The 23,043-nt window shown below is 50.1% G+C and overlaps 1 protein-coding gene across 2 annotated transcripts; it reads left to right on the top strand.

Moving 5' to 3' along the window:
* The first annotated feature begins 7,769 nt into the window (after window positions 1–7,769).
* On the top strand, window positions 7,770–21,646 carry ERGIC3 (ERGIC and golgi 3). 2 transcript variants are annotated; one of them, XM_045805946.2, is made up of 13 exons: window positions 7,770–7,927; window positions 8,066–8,136; window positions 8,241–8,328; window positions 8,542–8,661; window positions 13,676–13,769; window positions 14,605–14,770; window positions 14,906–14,963; window positions 19,126–19,157; window positions 19,953–20,049; window positions 20,127–20,191; window positions 20,951–21,087; window positions 21,168–21,223; window positions 21,427–21,646. In XM_045805946.2, exons 1-13 carry the CDS (start codon window positions 7,840–7,842, stop codon window positions 21,504–21,506), a joined length of 1,152 nt encoding a protein of 383 aa, XP_045661902.2. In that variant the 5' UTR covers window positions 7,770–7,839; the 3' UTR covers window positions 21,507–21,646. The 2 variants fall into 2 exon arrangements, with proteins under 2 accessions (XP_045661902.2, XP_087709742.1); XM_087853616.1 differs by lacking the exon at window positions 8,066–8,136 and having other exon boundaries at window positions 7,784–7,927.
* Window positions 21,647–23,043: the final 1,397 nt, after the last annotated feature.

The following is a 23,043-nucleotide window of genomic DNA, read 5'->3' as shown; positions in this document are numbered from 1 at the left end:
AAAGAGGACTGTGGCTGGCCCTGGGATGGAAGGTGCAAGGGCAGAGAGATAACATATGGTGGGTCCCGTATCCTCCCCGCAGGAGGAAGGCCTAGCTCTCAGGGTGGTCCTCCGCGCCGCCAGTTATACCATAGATCTCATCACAAAGTACACATTGTGACCTCCCTCCTGTAGCCTGCCTGGGCGCAGCCACCACCCTGTCCAGCTGCGATACACCAGCAGTCTACACTGAATGTAAGACCCACGAGGACAGGCACGAACCTGTCTTTTTTATGTGCATCCCTGAGACTTAGGATCATTTAATAAGTGTGTATGGGATACACGAGCAGAGTTGAGAGGGAACTTAAATACCAGCTAGTGTCAGTGTGATGCCCCCTCTCCAATTGTGTGACTTCGGCTCAGACCTCTCTTCTTCTATTCTCCAGACCTCATACCCAACAACCCAGTGGACTTCCGCTTAGATGTCTCAGAGACCCCTCCTGCTGAACAAGCCTGAGGCTGGACTCCTGATTTTCCCTTTAAACCCATCCCTTCCCAGGACTCCTCCATCTAGATAAATGTCCCCCCAGTCACCGAGTTGCTAAAGCCAGAAACCCACATGCTCTCCTGAATTCTCGTTCTCCCAGATTTCCAAAACCATTTTCCATCTGGTTGTTTCTGTCTCTACCCTCGTTACCGCCGTCTTCACCTGCACTGCCACAGCCTTGATTCATTGAATGACAGGGCTCCTGGGTGGCTCAGTTGGTTGACTCTTGATTTCAACTTAGCTCATGATCTCAGGGTCTTGTGATCAAGCCTCATGCTGGCCTCACGCCCAGCTTAAGATTCTCTCCCTCTCCTTCCGCCCCTCCCTCCCTTTTCTGAAAAAAAAGAAAAAAGAAAAAGACAAATTTTGAGTTGTTTTTCAGGTTTTAGAAAAGAAAGGTTCAGGAACCTTTTTTTTTTTTAATCAAAATATTTTCTTCCACGGGATGAGACAATGAAACAGTTCAATCTCAACACTGGGTATTTTATGGCTTTTAAAACAATTCGCCATAAAAATTTGAGTAAGGTCTATAGTTTAATTAATTGTATTGTACTATTGCCAATTTCCTGGTTTGGACAATGTACTGTTGGTACTAAGATGCTACCGTTAAGGGAAACTGGGTGACAGGTACATAGGACCTCTCCTAATTTTGCAATTTCTTATGTGCCTATAGTTATGTAAAAATAAAAAGTTGTGGGTGTTTTTTTTTAATTTATTTACTTTTTTTAGAGAAACAGAGACAGAGAGCGGGGGAGGGGCGGAGGGAGAGGGGGAGAGAGTCCTAAGCAGATTCCTCGCTCAGGAGCCCGACTCGGGCTGGATCTCACAACCCTGAGAGCATGACCTGAGTCAAAACCAAGAGTCAGACACTCAACAGACTGTGCCACCCTGGCAGCCCTCAAAATAAAAGGTTTTTTAAAAATCCTCTGGGAAAAGGTGCATAGTAAGCTTTATTGCAGTTTCCTTTATAACCAGTGATACCATATTTTTTATTCTGCTAAAACACTCCAAAAAATTACCTCTGCAACCCTTTGAAAGTGTACAATTCGGTGACACATAGCACGTTCCCGGTGCGGCGCGGCCACCACCTCCAACTAGTTCCAGAACATATTCATCCCCACAAAAGGCAGCTCCAATCCCATGAAGCAGTCAACCCCATTTTCCTCTTCTCCAGCCCCTGGCAAGGCAGGACTTTGTAAGAGTTACAACATCTTGAAATATTAGCTTTGCTTCTCTTTTTAACAACTTTGTCGAGGTACAATTTACATGTCATAAAATTCACCCATTTTAAGTTCAATGATTTTCTAGTAAATTTGTACAGTTGTGCAAGCATCACCACACCCCGGTTTAGAACGTTTCCATCACAGACCCCTCATTCACATTTACTGGCAAGCCCACTCCTCGTTCCAAGCAACCTCTCACCCACTTTGTCTATAGATTTCCCTTGTTTGATCACCTTGTGTACACGGAATCGTACAGTGTGTAGTTCCTATTTCTGACTTCTTTTTCTAACATAATGTTTTTGGGGTTTTATTGAAGCAAGTGCCAGTAGTTTGTTCCTGTTTTGGTTTTGTTTTGGGTGAGTAGACTCCACTGTGTGGATATGCCACATTTCACTTGTTCAGCTTACACTTAATTAAGCATCTTGAGCCGACAACGCTTCTACCCAACATCAGTGGAGCTCTCTGTGGTTTGGGGAACACGCTGAAAATTCAGGCAATTCACAAGTTTACCGTCCTTTTCCTTTCTGCCTGCTTGGGGCCTCACATTCAGCCAGGGATGACCAGATATCTGGGACCCTTTCTGATCTCCACTGAGCACGTGTACGGGCTTGTGCAAGATTGCAGCCTTCCGGACCTACCAGGGATGTGCGAAAGCTTATCAAGGCCCCCTATGGCTATCACGTTCCCAGATCTGTTCAATGTCTGGCCGGCTTGCCACTCTGTTGCTTGTCCCACTAGTATCATAACTTCAGGCTAGCAGTAATGTTGGCTTTCCTTGGTTGTTTTCCACTAGACTGCTATTGTTTTTAACAATGTCCGTGGGCATTTTCCAAGCTCTGCTCCAAATCAAATCAGCCCCCTCTAAGGACAAAGCTCCTGGTCCTCACCAACTTCCCCATCCAAGCAGGACTGCACCACGGAGCTGAGTGGGGAAAATGGGAGAAGCCACTGGGTAAAATGACATGAAATATTGTTCTTACCGAGGTTTGGTAGTTTTTCTTGAATTAATGTTTCTCAACGTGATATATACCTTTTGGTCAATTTCTAGAGTCCTGAAGTGACTGTTTATGACAATTTTATCATTGCTTCTTAAGGAGAGGATTTGCTGAGCTCTTCAATTAGTCTTGAGGTCAATAGACTCTTGAATCATTGTTAATTTTTCTCTTCTATTATTATAAGATATGTCAAGGATACTAGATTGAATAATAAAATTAGTAACACTAGAGTGAATAATGTAATGACATTCATGAAGCCATTATCCATTTTTTTCCCCAGATCTTAACACTTCCTCTGTTCTTGGCATTCTGGCGTCTAGATGTGGATATATGTTTATTTATTCTATTTGAATAGATGCAGGCTTGCCAAATATGAGAACTCATGCCTATCATGAATTCTGGCTAATTCTGAGCCATACCTTTCAAATACTGCCTCTCCCTCCTTCTTACTACTTTCTCCTACTGGAACTCCTATTAGTCAGATGTTGGATTTCTTCATTCTGAATCTCTCTTTTATAGCTATGATTTTCTCTATACTATATTCAGCTCTTTCGGTTTAATATTCCTCTCTTTGACTGTCTAGTTGGCTGTTCAACCCTCCCCCTGATTTTTCATTTAAATTACTGTATTTTTCATTTCTAAAAATTATTTTTAATTTTAATTTCTTTTCTTTTTTTTTTTTTTTTTAAGAGACATGGGAGAGGGGCAGAGGGAGAGATTCTGAAGCAGGCTCCATGACCAGGACAGAGCCTGATGTGGGGCTCAATCTCACAACCCTGAGATCATGACCTGAGCTGAAATCAAGAGTCGGACGCTTAACCAACTGAGCCACGCAGGTGCCGCAGATTTTTATTTATTTTCCAGTCTTCCTGGTATGATACCATTTTTACATCTTGATAGTTTCTTAAATGCTGTTAATCATACTAAACATAGTTTTTATCTGAAAGATCCATTATCTCAATTTCACGGGAATCTAATCATGCTGATGATGGTGCCTCCTGACTCTTGCTCATGAGGGACTGTGTCCGTATATATTTTGGGAGATTAGGTCAGGTGCCATGTGGCTTAGGTAAGGTGTGTTCCCACAGAGGCTCTTCATGCATGCTTCTGCCAGGCACCCTCAACTATAAGTTAATTTCTCCACTTTGAGAGCTTCCAGACTAAGCAGAGAATATAAATCCAAACCCCAAACTTTTATGAGGACAGGCCTGTGATTACAATGTCCCAGCAATGCTTTGTTTTTTATGTTTTTGTCTTCCTATCAAGGACACAAGTTGAGACAATCTCGAGCATTTTCTTTCTCTTCCTGTACAAGTGGATCCTTTTTTGTTTTGTTTTGTTTTGTTTTGGTTCTGGCCTCCCCTTTTTCTACGGGCCTAGCTCTGTTAAGAAGCCATCTTTTTGTTGAGACCTGGAGGTATCACCTCCTTTCCCTATATAGGCATTAATAGCCAATACCCAAAAAAAAAAGACATTACCCATTTTTGACAATGATTATAAGGCAAGCTACAAGAGAGTCATGGGAAGTTTAGGCCACACTGACTAAAAAATATTTTATGAAACCATTCTCTTCCCATCTATGTGATTCCAATAAAAAAAATTCAGTTCCTTCCAAAGTCTTCCTAAATTAACGTAGCATCTTACCACATTAGAGCTACCAACACATTACTCTCCAATGTATAAGATCTTTTATATGAAAGTGCTTTGTGAGCTGTAAATGTCTATGTTACTATGAATTATTATATGCTAAAAATGAAAGAAGAAAAGGAAGAAAGAAGAAAACCCAAGCTTGTAGATTACTGACACTCCAGGTCCCTTAGCCACCTCCCCCTCCCGCCCCATTCCCAGAGTCACGAAGTCAGCTCACAAATTTACTGCTTTTTTCGACTCTTTCACTTCTAGCCTCTGCGAATTTCTCTTATTTTTTCATGAGTCAGTTGTATGTTCCAAAGGATAATTGTTATTTAGCATTTCAAGATGTTTTTCAGCAAGAAGGTTTCCAGGATTAAGTCTACATATTATTGGAACCAGAATCTTTATAATTAGCTTGCTCACTGGTCATTGTTTTATGATTTGTGTAATTATTTTTTAAAGATTTTATTTATTTATTTATTTGAGAGAGAGAAAGAGACTTAGTTTTTCTGGGGTGTGCCTGAGAATTTGCATTTCTAACAAGTTCTCAGGTGATGACAATGCTGTTGGTCCAGGGGACCACACTTTAAGAACCACTGTCTTGGCTTAACAGATCTAGCCAGAAGAAAAAAAGGATTCCTTTATTAAAATGGAAGCTCATATTCTATGTTTGCTGTCTAAAGAGAAGCTTATGTTTTCACTCCACTAACTGGTATATCTACTTCTGTTCTATCCGTCCCGCATCCATTCTTCACCTAGCAACAGGCATGATCTTAAATTAATTTTCTGCTTAAATCCTTAAAATGGCATCCCATTGCATGCAGAATAAAATCCAAAATCCTCACTCATCTCACATTTTCCAGCCATCGTGGCTTTTCCTTGTTCCTAGAACTTTCCAAGTTCTATCTTGCCCCAGGACCTTTGCACTTGTAATTCCTCTTCTTAGAACTCATTACTCCCTCCCACTCAGTACTTCACCTCTCTGGTTCCTTCCTTTTCTTCAAGTCTCATTTTAAATGTCACTTATCTTGGGGTCCATTCCCTGACCCCAGTATTATTAAAGTCTGTAAGAAGCTTTCCTAATTGGACTCTGAGACCCACCGACACAGCTGTGTTATGATTCTCCCTTCTCTGGGGAAGCAGAGGGATTTCTGCGCTGTGACTATTGTTTTCAATCCAGATATACCGAGGTCTCAGTATTTCTCCCAAGAGAAAAATGGTCCACCTGCACTGGGGAAGGAGAACATGTAACATCTGCAAATGCATTTATTTCTTTAACGGTTAGGAAAAGTTCATTTAACAGTGCAAAAATAAGGTGAAAGAAGACTGTGACAGGGCAGAAGGAACCAACGAAAGGGACTGAAACCTTTCTCTTCTCTGGCTGGGCTTGTAGGCCGTAGCTACAGGGGACCAGCGAGCCCCTCTGCTGGCAGCCCCATGTGCAGAGTGAACCAGCTCTGTGCAGACCCCACCTGCTTCAAAGGTTGAAGGCTCCCACCTTGATGGAGAAGGTTGAAGCATTAGTATAAAGCCTGACATTATGAAGAGTGAAGTCTCTAACTAGTCAGCATCTTGGTCTCCTGTCATGGCCACTGAAAAGAATTCTGGACAGGGAAGGACCATTGAATTCTGGAATTCCTAAAACAGAAAGTCCCCCACCCTGTTGTCACTGTTACAGTTCCCTGATTATTTGCTTCACAGTACAAGACACATTCTGCTTTTTAGTTTTTTCTTTTCTTTTCTTTTCTTTTTTTTAAGTAAGCTTCACGCCCAGTGTGGAGCCCAAAGCAGGGCTTGAACTCACGACCCTGAGACCAAGACCTGAGCTGAGATCAAGAGTCAGTCAGATGCGTAACTGACTGAGCCACCCAGGCACCTGTGCTTTTTAATTATGTATTTATTTTTTTCCAATTCTGTATATAGTAAAATACACGGAACATAAAATTTACCATCTTAACAATTTTTAAGTGGAATGTATATACATTTCTTGTTTACCTTTTTCTCTTTCTACCCCATACTGAAAGCTCCTTGAGGGTAGACATGAGCCCAGTCTGTTTTATTCACCATGGTATTCCCATAACCCAGAGGAGACCTGGGAAACAGGAAGAGCTCAATAAATATGTGTTGAAGGAGTGAATGGGGGTCATTAAGCCTGGAGCCCCTCTAAGTAGAGAGGGTTAGGAAGAGCACCAAATGGGCACAGGCCAGAGCATAGAGGACAATTTCTGCTAGCGTCCCTGGGTATTCACCCAAAAATACATGCCACTCACGTTTGGTGGTGATAGTGAATGCGCAGAAAGGACCCAGGCTCTGGAGCCAGAAAAACCAGGCCTTGAACCCCAGTTTTGCACGATTAACCTTAGGCAAAGTCAATTCACTTCTTGGTTTCCTCATCTCTAAGTGGGGTTTGAAATAGCACCTACCTGCCAGGGTTGTTCCGAGGGTAGAACGGATTACAGCAGTTGGCATACTGTCAGTTTCCAGTTAACATGAGCTAGTTCTTTCTTTCCCCACTTCCCTGGCAAACTGCAGCCTGAGGGCAGAAGGGGGACTCTGACAACGCTCAGCTTCTCCTGAGTCACACTGCCACAGGGCACCCAGCTCGTGTCCGGCCTCTTCTTCCTGGAAGCCTTCCCTAACCCGGCACACCAATTTCTCCAAAAAGACTACCACAGTTCCTGTGGCACCTTTTATTGAAGTTCTGGTCTTACATCATTGAAATGATTTGAGCCAAGCACCTTTATGAGCCATGCTCAGAAGCACTGAGAGGCTGTTTGAGTCAAATCAACCCAATAGGCCCTGTCTCCCAGGGTACTTTGAGGTCCAGAAGAAATGGGCTGGAATCAGGCCCTGCCATTAACTGGCTGTCATCTAAGGCAAGTTACTTAGCTTCTCCAGGGCAGTTTCTCTTGCAGAAAATGGGGATAAAAGTCCCACCTACTTTCTACAGCAGTGATTCTCAAACTAACTGCAGGGAATCACCTGGGATCTACTCCTAGAGTTTCTGATTCAGCAGGTCTGTGGTGGGGCCCAATACGCATTTTTAACCCGGTGGCAAGGTGATGATGAGGTTGCTGGTTGGGGACACTCTGAAAGCCACAGTTCTAGGAGGTTCCATGTTGTTCCAGGAGTCTGATGTGAAACTCTAGGGACAGTTCCTAGGTCAAGACAAGCGAATGCTGCTATTACTGTTTCTGCCCCGCAAAGTCGCCTCCGGGCACCGTGTCCACGAGACCGGACCTCCCGGACTGCGGGAGCGGTTCCCACCACGGTGTTTAGGCTCCGCAGCCTCCAGCCCCCGCGGGCGGGGCGGCCCTAGTGAGAACGCGAGCGAGGGGTGGGGCCAAGCGTGCGCGTTGCTGCGCCTGCGTGCGGAAAGGGAGGGGGCGTGGCTCAAGCTCCGGGCCGGAAGCAGGAGGCTGCAGGGGCGGGCCGGCTGGCGTCCTCTTTCCGGCTGGTCCCCATGGAGGCGCTGGGGAAGCTCAAGCAGTTCGATGCCTACCCCAAGACTCTGGAGGACTTCCGGGTCAAGACCTGCGGGGGCGCCACGGGTAGGCAGCAGCGGGGCCGGGGTCGCGGGGACAGGGGTGTCCGAGAGCTTGGCCTGGGCGCTTGGACCCTGCCGGGCCTATGGGGGGCTTGAGAAAGTGGAGCAGAGGCCCTTCTGACCCTCGCTCCCTTCCCCGCAGTGACCATTGTCAGTGGCCTTCTCATGCTGCTACTGTTTCTGTCAGAGCTGCAGTATTACCTCACCACTGAGGTAAGGGGCGGGGCCTAGTACGTGGGCGGGGCTCGGCATTCTAGAGATGGGAGTGGGGAAGGAGAGTCAGAGGGCCAAGTCTTACTGAGGTAGTGCTGCTCCAGGTGCATCCTGAACTCTACGTGGACAAGTCACGGGGAGATAAACTGAAGATTAACATCGACGTATTTTTTCCGCACATGCCTTGTGCCTGTGAGTACCCACCGGGGATGGGAGTTGCAAGTTCTCCGGTGGGCTTCCAGATTCACACCTCCAGCCTTAGGTTCTGGACCAGACCCCAGGACAACCTCTTTCCCCTAATCCACTGCTGCCCCCAGACAGTCCCAGCATCTCCTTACCCTCTGAAACCCAAGTTCTCCCCTTGCCCCTAGGTTCCCAGACCTTACCCTGACTTCCTGCTTCTAGATCTGAGCATCGATGCCATGGATGTGGCTGGGGAGCAGCAGCTGGATGTGGAACACAACCTCTTTAAGCAACGGCTAGATAAGGATGGCATCCCCGTGAGCTCAGAGGCGGAGCGTCATGGTAACTGTGGGGAGGAGGCCAGATCTCAGATCCCAGAGCTGGACATGCCCAAGCCCTTCCTTCTGGCAAGTGGGATGTGGCTGGCCAAATGACAAATAAAGCAGCTAAGACCCAGAGAAGTCAAGTGGCTTGCTTAGCATCCCCCAGTTATTAAGATATCAGAGTGACCTGAAATCCAGGCTTCTGGCCTGTGTGTTGAGTAGAGTACTCTAGTTGGCTATGATTCTCAGAGGTCTCCAATCCCTGCCTATCACAGGTGAGTAACAGAAGTTTGAGGGTGGGTCTTATGTGCTATTGCCTTGGCAGAACTCCTCTAGATGGACCCACATTTCTCTGGGTGTTTGCTTCCCCCTCCGGTTAGCCAAATTCAGCCCTTAGTGCTCTTCTCCTTTGGAATGCAGGGTAGCTTAAGGTTAAGAGTTTACATTCTTGAGTTTGATTGCCTGAATTCGGATGTAACTTTGTCTCTTGCAGTCTACGACCTCAGGTATAAAGTGGTGATAAACAGTAGTACCCACCACGTGGAATTACAGGATCAAATGAAGTAATATGTGTATGATACCTGGTATAGAGTGGCCCCTAACTTCCTTTCCTGTCCCTAGGTGGCCTCCCAATGCCTACGTTAACTCAGTTTCCCACCATAGCAAAACTCTTCTCAAAGCTGTGATTTCTCACATCTTAGGGATTAATGTGTTCTGAGCTTCATCAGTTGTTTGTTCGACAGATACACGTTGAACACCAGTAAAACCAGAGAATTTGCTGTAGGATTGGATATAGGGTATAAGAGAGCAGAGTCAAGGTTGATTCCAAGGTTTTTGGCCTGAGCAAATGAATGACTTGAAATAGGCATGACTAGAGAGGAGAAAGAGGATTTGTGGGGGGCGGGGGGGGGATATTACATATCTGCTGCTGTGTAACAAATTATCCTCAAAATTAGTGGCTTAATAGAACAAACATTTGTTTTTTCAGTTTCTGTGGGTTAGGAATTCAAGAGTGGTGTGGTTGGGTGGTTCTGGCTTAGGGTCTCTCATGAGATTGCAGTCAAGGTGTTGGCTGAGGCTGCAGTCATCTGAAGGCTTGACTGGGGCTGGAGGATCTGTTTCTAAGAGAGCTCACATGTATGGCTGTTGGCAGGATGCCTCAGTGCCTTCACTACGTGGGCCTCTCAGTAGAGCTGCTTGAGTGTCCTCACAGCATGGCATCTGGCTTCTCCCTGTGCATGTGATCTGGGAGAGCACAAGGTAGAAACCACAGCTTCTTTATGATCTAGCCTCAGAAGTTGGACACCATCATTTCTGCAATATACAAGTGGTTACACAGATCAGCCCTATTCATTATGGGAGGTGGGGACTACATAAGGATGTGACCACCAGGAGGTGGTGATCACTGGGGACTTCTTGGGGACTGGTCCCACGAGGAAGGATGAGGATTTGGGGTAGATTGCAGGTTTGAAGCATGTTAAACTTGGGATGCCCATTTTATACCCTTATGATGTTAAGGAGGCAGTTAGATGTACCAGTCTAGACGTTAGAGAAGGGCTGGAAAAATAAGTGTAGGAGTTATCACCATGTAGATGGCATTAAAGCCATTGGATTAAAAGAGAAAACCTAGGGAGTATATGTAAGTAGAGGAGAGGTCTAGGCACTGTACCCTCAGCCCCTCCAATATTTAGAAGTCAAGAAGTGAGGATCCAGGAAGGAAGAATGAGAACCATTGAGGTAGAAGAGAAACAAGAGATGTTGCAAAAGCCAAGTGGAGGAAGAGTTTCAAGAAGAGAGAGTGAGCAGCTGTCAAAAGCCACTGATACATAGTCCAGTAAAATGAGTAAGAGTTGACCATGGCAACTGGCAACATGGAGCCCACTGGAGACTTTACAAAGAATAGTTTCGATACTGTTGAGGATGAAAATCTGATTAAAGAACTGAAAAGGAAAGAGAGACACTGAGTGAAAATAACACTTTCAGGTGTCTTGCCATAAGAGAGAGCAAAGAAGGGGGGTGGGGGCTGGTGGAGATGCTGGTGGCATGGTGGATTTGGTGGGGAGATTAAGTGGGCTCTGTTGCTTCTCTGTTCTTCATGGAAATTGAAAGCAGGGTCATTAGCTAAGAGTGAAGAAAGGGAAGGGGATTTTGGAAGCCTAAGATGGCAGGAAAAGCCATAAATTAGTCATCTCAGAGAATAAGAAAGTGAGCTGATTAGTGAAATGAAGTAGGATTGCCAGACAGTCTTAAGGGAGGCACAGGCAAGAAGTAGGCACAGAGAGTTGCATTTAACTAGGGTTTGGGTTTTGCTAAGCTTGCACAACAAAGAGAGCAAGGAACAGATGGGTTCTGGTTATGTGCAAGAGAATAATTAGAGCAGTGGACCATGGAATTTATTTTCCAGCTTTGTCAAGATATAATTGAAATATAACAGTATGGGGTGCCTGGGTGGCTCAGTCAGTTAAGTGTCGAACTCTTGACCTCAGCTCAGGCCTTTATCTCAGGGCTGCGAGTTTAGGCCCCACGTAGGGCTCCATGCTGGGCCTGAAGCCTACTTAAAAAAAAAAGAAATATAACATTGTGTAAATTTAAGGTGTATCATGTGATGATTCGATTGCATATACATTATGAAATGATTACAATACTGTTAGCTAACACATTCGTCACTTCACATACTTTTGTGTGTGTGTGGTAAGGACACAGAAGATCTCCTCTCTTAGCAACTTTCAAGTATACAGACAGTATTTGTAACTATAGTCACCATCCTATACATTTGATCCCAGAACTTACTCATCTTATAACTGGAAGTTTGTACACTTTGACTGACATCTCCCCATTTCCCCCACCTCCCAGCCCCTGGCAACCACCATTCTATTCTCTGTTTCTATGAATTAGGCTTTTTTAGAGTCCACGTATAAGTGAGATCATAAAGTTGTCTTTCTCTGTCTGACTTATCTTACTTAGCATGATGTCCTCAAGGTTTATCCATGTTGTTGCACATAAAGGATTTCCTTCTTTGTAATGGCTGAATGATACTCATTACGTATATATACGCCACATTTCCTGTATCTGTTCGTCTGTTGACGGACACTTAGATTGTTTCCGTGTCTTGGCTTGTTGTAAATAATGCCGCAAAGAACATGGGACTGCAGATACCTATACGAGATACGATTTGGCGGGGGGCGGGGGTATATATCCAGAAGTGGGATTGCTAGAACATACGGTAGTTCTCTTTTCAATTTTTCAAGGAACTTCAGTGGCTGCACCAATTTACATTCCCACCAACAGTGCACAAGGGTTCCCTCTTCTCCACCTCTTTGTCAATACTAGTTATTGTTTGTTTGTTTGTTTGTTAAGTAGTCTCCACACCTAATGTGGGGATCAAATTCACAACCCCAAGATCAAGAGTTGCATTCTGTGTCTGGCGCCCCAATACTAGTTATTTTTTGTTTGTTTGTATTTATTTATTTATGAATGATAATAGCCATTCTAACAGGTATGAGGTGATATGGTTTTGATTTGCGTTTCCCTGATGATTAATGATGGTGAGCTCTTTTCCATTAACCTGTTGGCCATTTGTATGTGTTCTTTTGAAAAATGTCTATTCAGGTCCTTTGTCCATTTTTCATTCGATTGTTTGCATGTTCATTTGTTTTGCTATTGAGTTGTATGAGTTCCTTGTATGTTTTGGATATCAGCCCCTTACCAGATATCATTTGTGGATATTTTCTTGTATTCCAGTATTCTTGTATTTCTTTTATCCTTGTTAATCGTTTCTTTTGCTGTGCAGAAGCTTTTTATTGTGATGTAGTCCCACTTGTTTATTTTTGCTTTTGTTGCCTGTACTTTTGGTGTCATAACCAAAAAATTATTGCCAAGATCAATGTCAGGGAACTCTTTCCTTATTTTCTTTTAGAAGTTTTACAGTATCAAGTCTTACATGTAAGTCTTTAACCATTTCAAGTTAATCTTTATGGGTTGTGTAAGATAGGGGTCCAGTTTCATTTTTTGCATATGAATTCCAGTTTTCCCAGCAGCATTTATTGAAGACAGATGGTCTTTTACCCATTCGGACCATGGAATTTAAATAAGGAGGGAAGTGAGGGATGAGGGGGTGATAGTGTCAGTGTTGTCAAAGAATGGGTGGTTTCTGGATACCGGAGATAGTGAGCTGGGAAAATAAAGATACGCAGTCGGAGATTGGGATACTCAAAATTGAGTTGTGGCAGGTTTGCAGTCATTGGATAACAGGGTCTAGGTGTGCGTGTGGAAATGAAGTGGGTTAAGGCTGAGATGAGATGACAAAATACAACTGTGGGAAGACAGGAGGTCGGGTCTTGGATGTTGAATTCTGCACTTAGGAGGAGGCAGTTACAGGCAGGAGGTCGGGCGCGGAGAGAGAGGTCTGAGGTGTAGCGCCAAGGCGAGGTGGGTAAAGGTACACGCTCTGGAACTGGGGCTGAAATCTGCCACTTACTGTGTCGCATTGAGCAAAGCCACTTCCCGTCTCTGAGTCTCCACATTTTTGCAAGTATGATGTGGATAATAATAATCCCTGCCTTCATAGGGTCCGCATGCGGGTGAAAGACATTCTGTACTGGGACCTATAGTCAGCTAACATTTAGTATTTGCTGTTACTGTTTCATTACTAGGACTTTTATTTAGAGAAATAAAGTATGTATGGAAGTGCTTAGTGTCTGACACAGAATGTGCACCATATAAATATTAGTTTTTTTTTCAGATTTTATTTATTTGAGGGAGAGAGAATGAGGGAGGGGGAGGGGCCGAGGAAGAGGGACCAGGTGACTCCCCGCTGAGCAGGGAGCCTGATGCAGGACTCGATCCCGGGACCCCAGGATCATGACCAGAGCCAAAGGCAGACGCTTAACCAACTCAGCCACCCAGACGCCCCAATATTAGCTATTATTATAGCTTTTACTATTCTCAGGCCACAGGGCCTGTGTGGGGGTGAGGGGTGCAGATTTCTCTCTGTCTGCTCCCAGCTGATGGCCCTGCCTCTGTCCTCCCCTTAGAGCTCGGGAAAGTCGAGGTAAAGGTGTTTGACCCTGACTCCCTGGACCCTGATCGCTGTGAGAGCTGCTACGGTGCTGAGACGGAGGACATCAAGTGAGCCAGACCCTGGGGGCCGGGGTGGGGGGCTCCCGCCGGGCGCTGTGCATCAGCCATCCTCGGCCCGTGTCGGGCTCCGCAGCAGGTGGGGGAAGTTGGACTGAGAGGTGTGCAGGGATGGGCTGCGTGCCTCAGTCACCGATCCTGGTACAAGTGACTGGGGCTCTGTGGCCAGGCCCTGCGTGGGGCCACAGCAGGGGACGAGGCTGAAGTGGTCCCCGCTCTGGTTCAGAAGTGGTCTCTGGAGTCCAGCTGCCTGGGTTCCTCCCTTGTGTCCTTGGGCAAAGCCACATAACCTCTCTTGTGAAGGGGGGTGATGATAACACCTTTCCCCTAACAGTCACGTCAGGATTAGATGCCTACTGTATGTAAAGCGCTGAGAGTGAAGGCCCAGCCCAGGTAATTAGGCCCATGATATGTGGCCGCTGCTGTTATGTTCCTCGGGCCCTGGCCCCTGAGAAGCTGATTCAGAGGATCTAGGGTAGGTCCTAGGAATATGTATTTAATATTTTTTGCATTGTGGTAAAATCTACGTGACTTATAAAACTTAGCATTTTATCATTTTCACGTGTACAATTCGGTGGCATTAGCTACGTTCAAGTGTTGTGCACCCATCACCACTCTCCATCCTAAAACTTCATCATCCCACACAGAATAGAAATACGTATTTTTAACAGTCCTGCTGCCTCTGAGGGAGCATAGTCTGAGAACGTTTGGTGGCCAGGGATGAGGCTGGCAGAGGCTTCGTTAGTGGACAGAACTGCTCTGTTTCCCAAGGTACCAGCTCCGGGTGTGCGCGTCTGCGCTCTCACCCCGCACCCCCTCCCTGCAGGTGCTGTAACACCTGTGAGGATGTGCGGGAGGCCTATCGCCGTCGGGGCTGGGCCTTCAAGAACCCAGATACTATTGAGCAGTGCCGGCGAGAAGGCTTCAGCCAGAAGATGCAGGAGCAGAAGAATGAAGGCTGCCAAGTGTATGGCTTCTTAGAAGTCAACAAGGTACGGGAGGGACTGAGGCAGGGAAGGGCCAGCTGAGCTGTGGGTTGGCGCCGCTCCACTGTGAACCGACGGCCCACTGAGGCCCTCAGGAGACCAGAGGGAGGATTGGAGAATGAAAGGGAATATCCCCTGCAGGTGGCCGGAAACTTCCACTTCGCTCCCGGGAAGAGCTTCCAGCAGTCCCATGTGCATGGTGAGTGAGCCCGCGTCCGCCGGGGAGTTTTAGAACCCGGATGCCCTGGCGCATTTGAGCGCCCCTTCACCTGCCTGATGTTGTGTGTCTTTGGCCCAGGGGAGACCCTCATCCTGGGGCATCAGGCTAGGGAGCCAGACTGCCTGGGTTCAGAGTTCAGTTTTAGACCTTACTGGCTGTGTGAAACTTGGAGGAAGTTTCTTAACCTTTTTGAGCTCGTTTCCTACTTTGTAAAATGGAGAGGCTGGTCCTTCTCTCCTAGGGCGCTTGTGCTGATGGAGGCTGTGGCACGTAGCCCGGCTGTGGGGGCACTCGTCTAACAGGTAGCTCCTGACGTCAGACGAGCCGCGTGGGAGGCTTTGGGGTCAGCAGAGCGGCGTTGGAACGCAGCTTCAGCCACTCCTGAGTTATGTCAGATCTGAGGAATATGGAGTCCCGCTCTGTTTCTCCTGTAAAATGGGGCTGCAGATACTAGTCCCTCCCTCACAGGGTTGTTTGCAGGGGTGAACAGAGGGGACTTACTCTCATTCGTGTATTCACTCGTGCATTCGCTAGATGTTTAGTAGTCTCCGCGCGCCCCCTCGTAGTCTGGGTGCTGACCGTACAGCACCGAACGAAACAGTCCTCGTCCTCTAGCATTCTACTAGAGAAACAGACTGTAAACAAGTACGTAAAATCTATGGACGGCCAGATGCTACTAAGTCCTATGAACCCAAGAAAGGCAGGATAAAGATGACGGAGGCCAGGGGCTCTGGAGAGATGGTGCGTGTGTGCTGTTGTGTATTGGGCGGGCGGGGAAGGACTGACAGGGCAGCACTGACAGGGCAGCGTTTGAGGAAAGACCTGAGGAAGGTGAAGGAGCTGATCATGAGAGCGTCCGGGCGAAGGGTTGGAAGCAGAGAGAAGAGCAAATGCGAATTTACGAGCTGAGAATGGGCTTGGCGAGTTGGAGGTGCGGTAAGAAGGGGGGTTGCTGGAACACAGCGGGGTGGTGTGGTTAGAGGTAAGGTGAGCCAGGTAACGGGGCCACAGCCCCTAGGGCTTGGGAGGGCACCACAGGCACAGAGCCATCCTAGGGCTCTGAGGAGGTGCTAGGTAGCCAGCACTCTGCTCTGTGGACAAGACTGGGGGCAGGACAGAACCAGAGAAGCCGATGGGAGGCCACGGCCGTGATCCATCTGGGCACAGGATGATGGGGGCTGGGCCAGAGTGGCTGGGCATCGCTGATGTTTGACGGTGATGCTGAGAGGCATGGCTGATGGACGCGATGGGTGAGGGAAGGGGAGGGGTCAAGGTTGACTCCGAAGTTTTGTGGCTGAGGAGTGAGAAGGATGAAGCTGCCATTTAGGAAGAGGGGAAGATTCAGACGAACAGGTTTCGATGGCTGGATGCATAAAGCAGGAATTCAGCATTTGACATTGACAGTGGGCTCTGGGTGTCCTTTTAGACAGCCCAGAGGCAAGTAAGCAGCTGGCTGTTGGATCTGGACGTCAGGGCAGGGGCCCGGCCCCGAGATACAAATGTGGGAGTCCTCGGGTATGTAACCCCGTAGAACGGGATGAGGTCGCCCTGGAGGTGAGGGTAGGCGGAGAGGAGGAGAGCTCCAAGGACAGAGCATGGCGCCTCCACCATCCGAGGACACGGGCATCAGAGGAAGTGGCCGCTGGGACCGGTAAGGAGCACAGGTCAGACAAGAAGCCCGGCCAAGAGGTGGTGTCCTGAAAGCCCGGAGAGGGAGGCGTTTCCAAACCCAGACCAGGTGTTTCTGGACGTCGTGCAAGAGTTGCCCATTGGGTGTATGACCTGGCAGTGGTCGTTATGACCTTGACAGCGGTGTTCGTGGAGTGATAGCACCCATTCTGTGGCTCAGGAAAGAGAGGGAGAGGAGTTGGAGCCGGTGAGTAAGGACCACTCTTCTGTGGAGTTTGCTCAAAAGGGAGGAGAATGGGCTGGAGCTAGAAGAGAAGGTTGGACTCAAGGGAGGGGTTTTGCAAGATGTGGGAGGTAGCAGTCGGTTATATGCGGTGGGAACAGTCTGCAGCAGAGCTGGCCAAAGTCATGCTCCGGGGTGGGCAGGACCGTCACCCGAGTGAGGTCCTGGAGAAGGAAAAAGAAGACAGAATCGAGTGCCTTAGAAGTGTAGAAAGCCCAAACATGGTGAAAGGCAGACGAAGTCGGGACAGGTAAGATGGCAGCTGGGCGATCGGGAGACCATCGGGTAGGGTGACAGGTTGTGGAGGAGAGAGTTGTGGCCAGAGGCTAGAGCCATGGAGAAGAGGTGCGGAAGGGCCACCTTGCACTTCTGTGTGGATCTCGAAGTGGCTTAGACGAGTAGGGAGAGTTGGTATGGTTTGCCACGAGCTGCAAAGCTAGGGGTTTTTAGGGCAGCTCGGGGGACCGTGACCTGGAAGCGGCATTAAAAGAGCAAGGCCTCACTTCAGGCCACGGAGGAGGATAGGTGTGGGGAAGAAATTGTCACGCCTGAGGGGGCTGCAGGGAAAAGTACCTTCACGGGAGGGCCAGGCTGTGGTTGGAGCGAGACGGAGTGGCATGTAGACGCAAAGATGTAGGGGTTTCACTGAGGAGTAGTGGGCCCCCTGGGAGGGTCTGGGAGGGATGGGGGTCGGGATCATATTAGGGGATGTACGGAGCCACGGCGTGATGGGAATCCGGGGATAAGAGATGAACTGGTGGTCCTGAGCTGCCCAGGGGCTAAGGTGAGCGGCAGTAACGGGCCTGCCGGAGATAGCGCTGCTGGTCTGGAAGCCGGTGTGGGGGTGAGGCTGAGTGTGGGGCAGGGGCGGGACGGGGGTCCGGAGCCCCTCTTCTGGAGGGGGCCAGGGGAAGGGTGGTCTCACAGGGATGGTGGGGAGACGGTCCATGTGGAGCTGTTGGCACGGGCTCTGGACGCACGAAGTAGGAGGTCTGGTGGCCCCAGCAGCCGCTCTGCTCCAACGCCTGGGCTCCTGTCCGAGTCAGGGAGCCCAGAGCGAAAGTGCCCTGAATCCTCAGAGGACGTTCAGAACACAGAGCTACAGTTGTCTGAGGCCAGAGATCGCGCTGAGTGGAAGGTCTTGGAGCTAGTTTCTGACATCTTTGTTTCTTTGGGGGTGAGGTGGGCGAGATTATAAAGTTCACCTAGTACTTTTCCATCTTAGGTCCTACCTGGTCCTCAGGACAGCCCTTTGTAGAGATCACTGAGGCCCAGAGAGGGCGAGTGACTTGCCCAAGGTCACACTGCTAGGAAAGTGGCTTATTGGGCTCTAAATCGTTTATTCTTCCTAGGCCACCATACTTCTGCATTCCTCCCTGGCCAGGGAAGAGATTCCCTGGGGACAGGACCAGGAGGAGGCTTGTTAGCTGGGTCCAGACCCTGCTGCTGAGGCAGGAATATTCCAGCCTTCCTTTCTATCATGTGTCTTGCTCCATAGTTCTCATTGTGAAGCTCTCAATCTTTTTTCTCTTCCTCCCTTCTCTCTCCTGCCCTCCCCCATGCTGCAGTCCATGCTGTGGAGAGTAAGTGGCCCTGCCCCCCAAGGAGGCCAAGCCCCTACTTCTGAGGCAGCCTACCTTCCCAGGAGGGGGGAGGTTTGGATGGGCCTGGGATTGGGGTCTTACTTTTCAGGTGGTTCCTCGAATCAGGAGAGATCAGGGCCAGAGGGCAGGAAGCACTGGTTCTGGAATAGACGGTACAGGGTACCCATGGCATTTCCTTTGGGGGCTCTGAAGGTGGGGGCACAGGGGTCAGGGAAATGCTTGGACAGCCTTCTGAGGGCCCACTTCACCTTGGCGTTCAGCGAATGGCCCTCAGCTCTATTTAGTGAGAGACCAGAGTCAGCAGGGTTTGTCTCCTGAGGTGCAAGCAGGGACTTGGTGGGAGTGGAAACCCAGGAGACACCTGTAAAGGGCTCCCTGTATGTGTCGGCGGTGGGGGGGTATCGGGGTGTGTTCTTAAGGCCCCAGGAGGGCGTGGACTTGCACACAGGCCCAAGGCGGGCCTAATGGGCAGCCCTCCAGCAGGGCCAGGCTGGTGGGCGATGAAGGGTCAGAGGAGCCGGGCAGTCACATTCCAAGAGGGGTGAGGAGACCTGAGCAAGGACACTGAGGGAGTCAAGAGGCCAGTCCTGCTCCACCTGGTAACACCTTCTCCCTTCTCTCCTAGTCCATGACTTGCAGAGCTTCGGCCTCGACAATGTACGTACCAGCTAGAAGCGATGCAGGGCGGGTGGGGGTGGGAGATGGTTGCTGCCTTCATGTCTCCACAGGGATGTCCAGGGATGGGGGAGCAGATAAAAATATACCATATTGTGCCAGGCGATCTATCTGAGGGCTAAGAACTGAGATCTGCACAGGCCAGAGATGGGGGACGGGGCTGGACAGGAGCGTCCTGGGCAGAGGGAGTGGAGTACTTCTCAGAACCCGCAGGGGCCGGTATGAAAGAGGAGGCTGGAGAGGTTGGCACCAACCAGACAGTGCAAGCCTCAGGCCAAGCAGCGGTCTGGTCTTCCTCCTGTGGGTGGTGGAAGCTATTGGCCCTTTAACCAGGATCATGATGTAATCAGATTTGCATGTTTTGAAGACCTCTGTAATGGCTGAGGTTGATAAAGACTGCAGCAGGACAGGAGTCAGAGCTGGGAAATCTGGGCTCCCCCCCAGTCTGGGCTTCTCTGGCTTGAGACTTCCAGGCAGAGCTGGCACCTGTCACACCAGGTACATGCCCAGCTTTTCCTTGCTTTGTGCTTGGATGCAGCCAGAACCTCAAACTGGAGGCCCAGAGGCCGTGGACTCCATGAGAAAGGAGTTCCCTGGTGGGGGAGGGGGGTGCTGTGTTGTTCACATTCTCCCAGACAGGACCTCTCCCTCCCTCCCTCCCCTCTCTACACATCCCCTCCCCAGACCCGGGCATCCCTGTCTGCTGCAGAAACTTTGATGGGGTGAGGCCCAGTGGGGCCTTGAGTGCTTGAGGCCAGGTGCTGGTGTTGCTTGCAGATCAACATGACCCACTACATCCGGCACCTGTCATTCGGGGAGGACTACCCGGGCATTGTGAACCCCCTGGACCGCACCAACGTCACCGCACCCCAAGGTACCAGCCTGGGAGGTAGCCCCCGGCTGCCAAAGCCCGGCCCGGGGCCCACGGCCAGTGCTCTCTTCTCCCCGCAGCCTCCATGATGTTCCAGTACTTCGTGAAGGTGGTACCCACGGTGTACATGAAGGTAGACGGGGAGGTGAGTCTGCAGGAGCTCGGGGCTCAGAGTCCCTCCTGGTGCCGAGCACTTGAGGCCTGTGGACCTGGGAAGCGGGGTGCTGCTCTTATCCCCATATGACGGGGAGGTGAGTCTGCAGGAGCTCGGGGATCAGAGTCCCTCCTGGTGCCGAGCACTTGAGTCCTGTGGACCTGGAAAGTGGGGTGCTGCTCTTATCCCCATATGATGGATGCCAAGCTGAGGCGCCCGGTGTGGCGGGGGGTAGGCGGTGTCCCCTCACAGCCAGAGTGCGGGCCCAGACTTGAAAGCACTTGCACTTTTACTTGCCCTCACTGCCTCCATCCATTTCTCTGGTGCTCACTGTCCTCGTGGTCTGCCCTGGGCTGGGGGCTCACCCTTCCCGGGTCCCCTCCTCCCCTTTCTGCTGTGGCCCGTGGAGCAGCGTCCCGGCAGACGGGAAGTCAAGCCTGGCCTTGCCGGGAGCTCCTGGTGCAGCCTTGTGAGTTGCTTCCCGTCCCGAACCCCCACTGAGAGAATCCTCCCCTGTAGCAGGATTGGTAAACTGTAAAGAGCTGGTGACCCAGGGGAGGCCGGGGTGGTGAGGCTGAGAGTGTGTCTGGGTGGCCCCCGGCCTTGCCACGTTCATTGGCAACCTGGGGCCTTGATTTCCCTCTCACACAGTCCGGGTGCTACGGACAAGGGCAGGAGCAGGCGTAGGGACGAGGGGGCTGGGAGCCTGGTCACAGATTCGGCCCGGCCCAGACTCCCGTCCTGTCCCAGGTGCTGAGGACAAACCAGTTCTCTGTGACCAGACACGAGAAGGTCGCCAACGGGCTGATGGGCGACCAGGGGCTTCCCGGAGTCTTCGTGCTGTATGAGCTGTCGCCCATGATGGTGAAGCTGACGGAGAAGCACAGGTGAGGGTGGGGGAAGAGAGGGGCCCGGGACTGCGGGGAGGAGGGGTGCCGGCTGACCTCTCACACCATCCCTCCGCCAGGTCCTTCACGCACTTCCTGACGGGCGTGTGCGCCATCATCGGGGGCATGTTCACAGGTTAGAAGCTCGAGGGCGGCGGGCTGGGGCTGGGGTGTGGTGCGGGATGTGAAGCTTGGGCTCCCTGCCCGAGTTGTAGTTGGGGAAGGAGAGGCACCTCAACAGCCAAGGGGAGAGGCTGGTCTAGCCAGTTAGGTGACAAGGCTCTGGGGTCCAGCCAAGGGCCCAGTGGGGCCAATGCCAGCCCTTGTGTCTCTCCCCAGTGGCTGGACTCATCGATTCGCTCATCTACCACTCGGCTCGAGCGATCCAGAAGAAAATTGATCTCGGGAAGACAACGTAGTTGTCTCCTTCCCCCTCTGTGGTTCTCTTCTTCTCCTGTTTCTCTTTGGCCCTGCTGTCGTTTCCCGGCCTCTTCCCCACCCCACCCCCACTCAGCGTCGGTCTCAGCGCAGGTTGATAAATCTGTTGATTGTGATAGTACTTGCTGGTCTCCATGTGCTTCTTGCATCTGGCCGGAGCCTAGAAACAACCCCTCATCACAGCCACTTACGGAAGGCAGTCGGGACTGACAGATCGGGCCAGATGCCCTCTGGGAGCCCCACGTGGACATCCCCTGGCTAAACCTGTCCTCAGTCCCTTCTCTGCAGTGGTCTTCGGGCCTTTTGGGTTCAGCTCCAGAGCTCCAGGGCTGAGGTGGACCTTTCCAGTATGAGATTCCTGGAGCTACCACGGCCCTCAGGCTCATGACGGTCTGATCCCAGTGGTACTAGGGCCCTGGGTACAGGCTGGGGCTTGCCACCTCTTCAGTGATGGCTAAAGCCGGGGCCTCTCCCTGCCACCCTGGGCTCAGTCTACTGAGAGGGCTCCAGCCAGGTCGTGTGCAGTCTCCTAGGGGTGGAGGCAGAACTGGAAAATGGAGGGATGGTAGCAGTGGCCATTCTGGAGCAGGGCTGGCATCAGACCCCCCGCTGTGGACCTTGTCAGGGCTTCCCATTACAGCCCTTAATCCGTGTGCAGAGCCAGGCCCAGGACCCCACCGCGTGGACATTGTCAGGAATGTCCCGGGGAAGCAGGGACATTACAGCTGGTGAGTTCATCTGATCTCTTCTCAGGGAGTGTCTGGGTAAGACAGTAGTAGGGAGGGAAGTAGAGAGGACAGGAAGCAAAGTGGACGATGTGAGCAAAATCTCTAGAGGCAGAAAGACCTGAGATCCAGGTCTGATGGGATCCCTCACGAGCTGTGTGACCTTGGCCGGGTCTCCTAGAAGTTGCAGATCAGGTTGACAGCTGTAGTGAGCCTTGTTTTTTTGATCAGCCAGAAACCATTCCTACTTGTTAACAGTATGCTGAAATTCCTCTGGGAACCTGTCTACCTTCTCAGCTTCTGTGTTCTGTGTTTGATCTCCCACCCTAAGCTCCAGGGAGGCCCCAGTCACCATCGCCCACCCCCCACCCCACAGTGACCCAGTGCGAGCCAAGCTCTCTCAGGACTAGGAAAGCTTTCTTCTGGATGTGAATGTGGGGAGACGTGAGGTCAGTGCTGCCGTCCTTCAGTTCTGAGGGGGGACCCTGTCTACAAATGAGCTAGCCCCCAGAGGACAGCAGAGCTGAGCCCAGAGGCGGAGAACCCGTCTTAGTGATTTCGTCTGAACCCTGTGACAGGCTGCCAGCTAACCCCCCCGGGGTTGCAGCTATGCAGGCCCCCAGAATCTCTTCTTGCTCAAGCCAGTTTGGGTTGGGATTTCTATTATTTGCAACCAAAAGTGTGCTGATGTGGTTTCTCTGGGCGTTGACGAATAAACAAGCTAACGTATGTAAAGTGCTTAGCTGTCACAGAAGGGCAGAAGCCATAAGCAGGTTAAGTGAAACGGACACAG

This window comes from Ursus americanus, chromosome 22 (assembly GCF_024610735.1).
Source record: "Ursus americanus isolate L20-20 chromosome 22, mUrsAme1.1.p, whole genome shotgun sequence".
Classification (NCBI taxonomy): domain Eukaryota; kingdom Metazoa; phylum Chordata; class Mammalia; order Carnivora; family Ursidae; genus Ursus; species Ursus americanus.
This window is presented reverse-complemented; position numbering and strand designations above follow the sequence as displayed.